This window comes from Ruditapes philippinarum, unplaced genomic scaffold (assembly GCF_026571515.1).
Source record: "Ruditapes philippinarum isolate M1 unplaced genomic scaffold, ASM2657151v2 ctg11201_1_1_1_1, whole genome shotgun sequence".
Taxonomy (NCBI): Eukaryota; Metazoa; Mollusca; class Bivalvia; order Venerida; family Veneridae; genus Ruditapes; species Ruditapes philippinarum.
This window is the reverse complement of record NW_026856368.1, coordinates 22,313-31,576: the sequence shown is the minus strand read 5'-3', so window position 1 is coordinate 31,576 and position 9,264 is coordinate 22,313. Positions and strand designations below refer to the sequence as shown.

Below are 9,264 nucleotides of genomic sequence, written 5' to 3'. Positions count from 1 at the left end.
GGAAAATAATACCTGCCTCTACTACTGTTGAGGTTAGTTTTCTTGACTCAAATGGTACTTTTTTCAACTGATAATTTTTTCTTATCAATTTAGATTTCCTCAGAGCAGAAGATAAAAGAGAAAAAAGAAGCAGGTTTTCCAGAAGGTAGATCATAGATACAAATTTAAAGCTGGTTAAATTCAAAATAGCATGGGGGGAAACTTATAACTGTGTAAGATACCTCAGACTGTAAGGTTATACAAAAAACTAATTTTTCAGAGTTTTCAGAAACTAATATCATTAGAGCGGTTAGTTCAATCATTGAGTTCAATCATTGAGTAATATTTAAACACTTTTGAAATGAAAAAATCGAACAGCGTTTTCCTTATCATTGAGGGAGCCCATGGTGCAGCTCACAACCTTTCATTTTAGATGAGTATAAAATATTTTTTCTTTTTAAAGATACAAAAAAAAAATGTTGATTTTTAGACTTTGATAAATTCTGTTTTTTAGCTCACCTGAGCTGAAAGCTCAAGTGAGCTATTCTGATCACATTTTGTCTGTCTTCCGTCTGTCCGTCCGTCCGTAAACTTTTCACATTTTCAACATCTTCTCAAGAACACCTGGGCCAATTTCAACCAAACTTGGCACAAATCATCCTTAGGCAAAGGGGATTCAAAGTTGTGAAAATTAAGGGTCACACCCGTTTTAAAGGGGAGATAATTAGAAATTAATGAAAAAATCAAAAATCTTCTTCTCAAGAACCAGAAAGCCAGGAAAGCTGAACCTTGTGTGGAAGCATCCTCAGGTAGTGTAGATTCAAAGTTGTAAAATTCATGACCCCCAGGGGTAGGGTGGGGCCACAATGGGGGGTCGAAGTTATACATAGGAATATATAGAGTAAATCTTTAAAAATCTTCTTCTCAGAAACTAAACAGCCAGGAAAGCTGAAACTTGTGTGGAAGCATCCTCAGGTAGTGTAGATTCAAAGTTGTGAAAATCATGACCCCCGGGGTAGGGTGGGGCCACAATGGGGGGTCGAAGTTTTACATAGGAAAATATAGAGTAAATCTTTAAAAATCTTCTCCTCAGAAACTAATCAGCCAGGAAAGCTGAAACTTGTGTGGAAGCATCCTCAGGTAGTGTAGATTCAAAGTTGTGAAAATCATGACCCCCGGGGGTAGGGTGGGGCCACAATGGGGGGTCGAAGTTTTACATAGGAAAATATAGAGTAAATCTTTAAAAATCTTCTTCTCAGAAACTAATCAGCAAGATGATTCTTTTTAATTGTTAAGACTTTGGCTCCAGGACAATTCTTCGGCCTCACCAGAAGGTTCAGAGTTTGATGTAGCTAAATATCCCATATATAAACAATTGTAAAGGATCTTTTTGCAATACTCAACATGTGATATGACTATGAAATTGAAGCAGGCAGCTATTTTTTCATTAGAATCTTTTTGTATTACTGTATTGAGTTATTGCCCTTGATTTATTGATTCTTGATTATTTTTAATTAATGCATCCACTGTTAACCAATTATTGTGATGATTATTTTTATACAATAATAAATATTCAATGTATATAAGTTGTTCTGCATAAGTAGTTTTGGGTTAGGCCGGATTAGTTTGTTTATTTTTGATTTCCAATTTTTAGATACTATGAATTATTTTAGGCCGGCACATATATAGGGACAGTGTCTATTGCATATCGAGGAGCGACTGTTTGGGTTTAACCTTGAACAGGTATGGATAGATTGAGTGTGTGGACATCCCTGCTCTATCTAATCTTCGTGTTTTCTAACCTACGATACAGAGTGTGCGGTCATTCCTGCCCTGTATCGCATTAATACAAGTGTGCGGTCATACCTGCTTGTATTGGTGGTGGTTGCGGCGGAGCACTAGTGTATGGTCATCCCTGCTGGTGTTCTGGCCTTTCTAGCGCAAGTGTGCGGTACTCCCTGCTTGCGTTAGGTTGAGCTGTTGGCGCAAGTGTGTGGTTATCCCTGCTTGCGTAAACATTGGTACCTGTTCAGTTGCGTAGGTGTGCGGTCATTCCTGTCTGCGTAACTTTGAGTCCCTATATATGTGCAGGAGCGGTGATTAAAGTCTGCTCTTGTAAATAATGGCAGCAATCAGGGCTCTGAGTTCCAAGGGGGAAAATGGATTTTATTTATACAGGATCTACATGTATTATTGTACATTGTCCAGATTGTTTGTATTATGACTCCATTAAGCTGACTTTATCATACCTATTGTTCCTCAGGTGAGCGATGTGACCCATGGGCCTCTTGTTTGACCTTCTACCTTTTCCTTTTTTAAAATTGTAATAATAAACAAAAACCAATATTTACAACTTCATTGCCTCTATTTAATCCTGTGGATTCCCATTCCCAGTTATTATGGTCTCGGAGCATTTTATCTGAAAACCAAAGGCCAAAAAAAGTTTTTAAGGAAAATAACTCATTACCGAACAAGATATGAAACTTCAAAGTTCATGTCTTGGGGAAAAAAAAGAAAAATATGGATAATCTAAACCAAAACAATGGGCAGAAAGCCTTCCATGAATTTAAGACCCTACTTATCAACAACAAAGTTAATATAACATCTTCATGTTGGCAGCAATTTCTTTGTTACTGGTCACTTGAGTTTACTTTGCTGTGTGACAGTTGAAAATATTAAATCCCTCTAAGATAAAATATCTTGCCTCAGATTGAACTGGTAAAAATATATTCAACAATGACATTGAATATAACAGTTTGAAATGCATTAATTGAGCATTTTTAGCTCACCGAGACGAAGTCAGGGGGAGCTTATGCTATACCCTCGGCGTCGGCGTCCGGACCTGGTTAAAGTTTTTGTTGCAGTTCCTGTATCTAAGCTATTACTTGTCCTATCTTCACCAAACTTGCATGGATGATGCATCTGGACCTACTTATGGACTTGAAAGACTTGGATGCTGAATCTGAGTCCTAAATTTCAGATGCTGGAGGAGGTTAAGGTGTTGGACCAGGTTAAAGTTTTTGTTGCAGGTGCCCATTGATAGCTATATCTAAGTTACTGCAGGTCCGTACTTCACCAAACTTGCATGGATGGTGTGTCTTATGATACTGATGCACCAGACATGCTTGAGAGCTGAATCTGAGCTATAAGTTTCAGATGCTGGAGGAGGTAAAGGTTTTTAGAGCTGGTTAAAGTTTTTGTTGCAGGTGCCCTCTGATGATTATATCTTAGTTACTACTTGTTCTAACTTCACCAGACTTCCATGGATGGTGCGTCTTATGATACTGATGCACCTGGCAGGCTTGAATGCTGAGTCTGAGCCATAGGTTTCAGATGCTGGATATGGTTAAGTTTTTTGGAACAGGTCACATGTTTAATAGAAAATAGTACTATTTCAAACTTGCATAGTTGATTAAACTGTAATATGAATGAAACACAGAGGAAGCTTCAGATGCAGAGCTTGATCTCCATTATCAAGGATGCTAAAAAATATATCTTAGTTATTACAGGTCTTAGCTTCACCAAACTTAAATGGATGGTGTGTCTTATGATACAGATGCACCTGACAGGCATGGATGTTGAATCTGAGCCAAAGGTTGCGGATGCTGGAGCAGGTTAAGGTTTTGATTGCTAGTGCCCTCTGATGATGATATCTTAGTTATTATTGGTCTGAACTTCACCAAACTTGCATGGAGATGCGTCTTATGTATACTGATGCACCTGACAGGCTTGAATGCTGAATCTGAGCCATAGGTTTGGGATGCTGGATTAGGTTTAGTTTTTTTGGAACAGGTCACATGTTTTATAGATGATAGCTTGCATAGTTGATTTAACTATATTATAAATGAAACGCAGAGGTTGCTTCAGATGCAGAGGCTGATCTCAATTGTCAAGGATGCTAAAGAAATCTCCTACCTCACTCAAACTTGCTCGATAGATACACTGTAGATGTGTTTTTTGATAAATGATATAATATGATTCCTATGATAAAGTATTGTATGGGATGAAACAATATTGTTTAATATGATACAATGTAATATTATATGTAATATTATAAAAAGTTAAATAATACGATATGAAATGTATCAATTTTTTTCATGTTTTATGTTATGATATTGTATCATGATATCGTTATGTATAGTATTGTATATTATGATACAATATTGTATAATATTATATTGTATTATTAATTTATTATTTTATTACATGATACTATTACATAAGATAATGCAAAATATAATATTGTTACCTATGATACAATATTGTATATTCTATAATATTGTATCATACAATATTGTATAATATGATATTACTTTCTGTAATATAGAATTATATCACATGAAATTGTATAATATGATACTGTAATATTATTACTTATTAGGTTAGTTACTGACTCGCTACGGAAATATATTGGGTTGATCAATCTCATAGATGGCGAGGCGAAGCGGAGCCGTCTATGAGATTGATCAACCCAATATATTTCCGTAGTGAGTCAGTAACTAACCTAATAAGTGTTTTGTTTTCCCAAGGACTATCAAGCGACATATATTTTCACAAATAGCGATGAAGCCATGTACAAGATGCCTAACATCTCGTCCAATTTAACTCATTTAAACTCTTCAAAATTTTCAATCTCACCTTTCAAATACTCTTTACAAATCCTTTCTTCACCAATGTTTACTTACAATGTTTTGTTGCTATTCAATTTAAAATGTTTTCTCCCTTTCTTCTGCAGAGATCGGGCAAATTTCAATGCTGCCATTTTGTTTTGCTCCAGACAAAACAATGTGACGTCAATATTCAAAGGGCAACTACTCTAATTTTTAAGAATTTCAAAGGGCAACTACTCCAAATACTTTGAGAACTTAACGCATGCGGTTTAAGTATTAAATACTCCGAAATATCGAAATGAGTAAGCGAAGCATCGACCAATGACGGCCATATTGCCTAATATTATTTCTCACAGAACAAATATAGAGATATATGAGGCAATCACGTGCTATGTTTAAACCAATGAAAATGTGACATTTCAGTCCAAGGGAAAACAATATATAATATCGTATCATACGATATTGTATAATATGATATTGGTTTATAATATGATATATTATCACATAAAATTGTATTGTATGATATTGTAAAATATATTATTGTATCATATGATACAATATGTATAATATGATATTGTATTTTATAATATTTTACTTTATCACATAATATTGTATCATTTGATGTGATACAATGTGTATCAAATTATATTGTATCATATGATACATATCATATTATGTATAAAAAATGATACAGTATCATACAATATCAAACTATATTATACAATATAATACAATATGTTTCAATGTTATGATGTATTATTTAATATGATATTGTTATATAATACTATTTTGTTTTATATATTATGATATTGTATTTTGTGATCAAATACAATAACGTATAACACAATGTAATGTCATATCATACGTTACAATATCATATCTCATCATTGTTTATTATGGTATGTTATTGTATTATATGATATATGTTGTAAATATGATAGGATGCAATATTTAATTTTATATTATTGTATTGATTAACATATGAACATATGATTATCATACAATTTTATAACAGAATCCATAAATATCCAAGATCATAAAGTATGATTTTCATTTAATATGATAAAGGTGGTCTCATAAAAGGGAAGTCTCATAAGGGTGATGTCTCGTCTCGGTGAGCTTTGTAATCTGTGATTACCTATGTTTTTTTAGGTGCTATTGACATCCTTATCTGTGGGAGGTGTAACACACAATATGAGGATATAGAGGCATTTTTAGCACACAAACAAGCAATCTGTTCTTTCAAGAAGATGTTTTCAGCAAGTGATCAAAAGGTATGGTGATTAAAGGCAGTGTAATAAAAGGAAGATTACTATACCAAGGCATACTTTTTAGCTCACCTGAGCCAAAGGATGAATTTATTAGGGTTTTCCATAAGAAAATCCGGGTATTGAAATTGTGAAGTGGTGGGCATATTGCTAGAATTTTGTCGTTTGGTAATTAAAAAAATCCCAGCTTTTAAACTTTTAATTTTATCTTCTTTTTTCTCTCATGTTTCCTTTAAAGGAAAAATTCTGATTTTTTTTGTGTGTGGAGTAATGTAACAACAATTATAATTTAAGAACATTCCATGTGCTCTTTAGATGTAGAAGTGCATTTTAGGATCTGCAAAATATACAGTTTGTTAGTTTAGGAATATCATATAACTAAATATTAGATCTGACAATCAAACTCTCCTGCACACTTTTATTATCCCCTCAGGCAACCTGTTGCAAGGGGTATATAGCATCGCTGCTGTGCTTGTGTGTGTGTGTGTGTATCTTTAGTTTTTTAGCAAAGTTCAAAGAAAGCCCTCTCATGAATGTTCATCAAATTTTGTACCATAATGTTGCGTTTATAACACACACTTTTTTTTAGCCAAATTGGATCAAAAGTGGGGGGTGCGTGTTGTACATAGGACTAAAATTTTACCCCATTTTTTCAAGCCGCGATTCTTGATACCACAGAAGTAGTGACTGCTGATATAGCGTGTTATGCAAGTTGTGTATACTAAATTTACTACATCAGAAATACCTTATTCTTAGTTTTATTTCCATGTATTGAAATATTTATCCTCTCTCGACACTATTTTTAATGTATCAAACAAGTTTAAATATCGCCAGTGTATTCGCCATTAAGTAAGCAGCCACCTGTTGACTCGGCGCGTGGTCAATGTTTGTTTAACAATTTCCGGTGTCAGAAGCAAGCACCTGTCTTGTGTTGGACTTCACAGGGTGTTTTCAAGTGAATGAAGATTAGCGATTATTTTGATTTTATTAAACTTGATTACTTCGTTTCCAGTTATGCAGTTAAACGTTATTGCTTTACAAAGACACTGCTAAAAATACATCGATCATTTGTACGAATTGATAATGAGGATATACGACATACATACGTTTCTTCACAATGTTTATTTAACAACAATCATTGAGTTAGCACAAAGCTCGGTTGTCGTTCTTCTCTTTGATGATGTTCTTCAATTTCTCCACTGTTGTATAAGAAACTCTTTACAAAGATTTGATACCGCCCATGTAAATCATGCCGTCCTTTTTAAGTAAAATTGTAAGACCTTTGACTCTAATATCGCTTGGGCCATGTTCCGATCACGAAATTGCAGTAATTGCGCTTGGGTTATAAAATTATCATTAAACATTGATAATTATTTGGAAAAATGGCGGCCGTCGATTTTCATCGCTCTGCTATGTTCGGATCACAAAATTAAAGAAATTGCGCATGGATTATAAAATTATCATGAAACATAGCTATTTTTGGTGGAAATGGTGGACCTTGATTTCGTCATTTTTTGGGTGCGTGTTATACATAGGACCTACTGTTTTTTCGCCATTTTTGGTCAACATTAGGGGGTGCGTATTATACACGATACATTACACTTCTTTGGCATGATAAAGGACAAAAAGTATTGATTTTCAAGTTAATTGATTTAATATTTTTAAATTATCTTAAAAAAACAAAGATAAAACAGGAATTTTATTTACGACTGGACAAATGACATTTCTAGTAATTTTATATCCGACATGAAGTAAATCACTACTGTATGCAACTTATTTTGGGATTTAACATCTAGTAAAGGTAAAAGAACAAATGTTTTCTAGTAATGGAGGGTTAGAAGATCGCTAATTGTTAAAAGTTGAAGTGGGCAAGAGGTTAAAATTATCCGATTTACATCAAAACAAGCAGTCAAATTTTAGAATAAATTTTCCCGTGCTACAGTACCCGCAACATTATTTTTTACAAGATAAACGATAGGATAGGATTCACGTATAATACGATAGAACAATATACACGCACGATACAATAGGATTGATACACGATAGGATAGGATAAACGGTGTTCATGTTAAATGTATGATCACGTCAAACGATCTTCACGATCAACCTGATAATGGCAGAATTTGATAAAGAACTCGTTCGAATCAAGATTTATTGTTATCAACAAATGCCGAGTTCTTAATTATCGCTGCATCATTTATAGAATGTATTAAAATAACCAGTTATTGTTTTAATAAAAATTATGAGCTAGAATGATCCAATAAATTATATGTATTGTCAACATTGTTTTCAACACTGAACACCCTAGCCGATCGCCGCGAACATTTCGGCCCGAGATCAAATCGCATGGAAAATAGCAAGTAAATGACAATATAACTTTTGTTCTAAATAAATCAAAAATCTATCATAAATACATTTATTTTTCTATAAAAAAATGATGTATTAAAAATAAATTATATTGCATACAAGTTAAATAAGTATTAACACAGATACATATTCCGCGTACAATTTGTTAAGATTGTTTTTATTACCACACACCCAAGGCGATCGCCGGGAACATTTCAGCCCGATATCAAATATTACACGGAAAACAGCGGGTTCAATAAAATAAGACTTTCGTTGTAAATAAATATAAATCATATCATAGTACTTTTGTTTTTATAAACAATGATGCATGAAAATCGAATTATGTTACATACAAGTTAATGTTTACGCAGGTATATACTCTGCGTACGATTTAATGTTATCGATGTAATAGATAGATAAAACAGGTAAATATGTTACTTTGTTCCTAAGAACTTCGATAGTTTGTCACTTCCACTGCTTACAGGTATGATTTACATGTAATATTAATTTGTTAACTTTATCTGAAGAATTAAGAATTTTGTATCATGATAGAAAGCTGGATAGGGTTTTACATTTCTTGTTCGATAAATTTTCGTATACGGTATGCTGAACGACTTGTAACTTTGAAATAAATGTACTTGTTTATGTAAAGACATGAAAAGATCAACACGATAGGATAAACGGAAAAAATGTTAAAAACGATAAACCTGATAGGATTAACGCACGATAGGACAGTATACACGCACGATACGATAGGATTGATACACGATACGATAGGATAGGACTGTAAAAAATAACGTTGCGGGTACTGTACCTAGAAAGGAGTTTATGAATCCTTCTCTGTGCCATGAAGGCGTATAGGGCCCATGCTTATCACCAGTTTCCTGTTTTCCATGGTGCTAAGCGGATGAGAGTCATTGACTCCCCCAGGATGGGACACCAGTCCATCGCAGGTTCACCCCCAGCGTAAGCCAGTTCCCAATTTCAGCTGGGTGGACTGAGATAATGTAGTGCCTTGTCTAAGTGCACAACACACGACATCAAGTGACCACAGCAGGTTT

At 34.0% G+C, this 9,264-nt stretch overlaps 1 protein-coding gene across 1 annotated transcript in view; it reads left to right on the top strand.

Annotated features, from left to right (window-relative positions):
* Window positions 1–93: 93 nt before the first annotated feature.
* Window positions 94–9,264, top strand: part of LOC132746307 (uncharacterized) — a gene marked incomplete at both ends in the record, with an annotated part of 29,793 nt that continues 20,622 nt past the window's right edge. Inside the window, 2 exon segments of the mRNA XM_060735419.1 lie at window positions 94–145; window positions 5,742–5,863. Coding sequence (XP_060591402.1) covers window positions 94–145; window positions 5,742–5,863 — 174 coding nt within the window.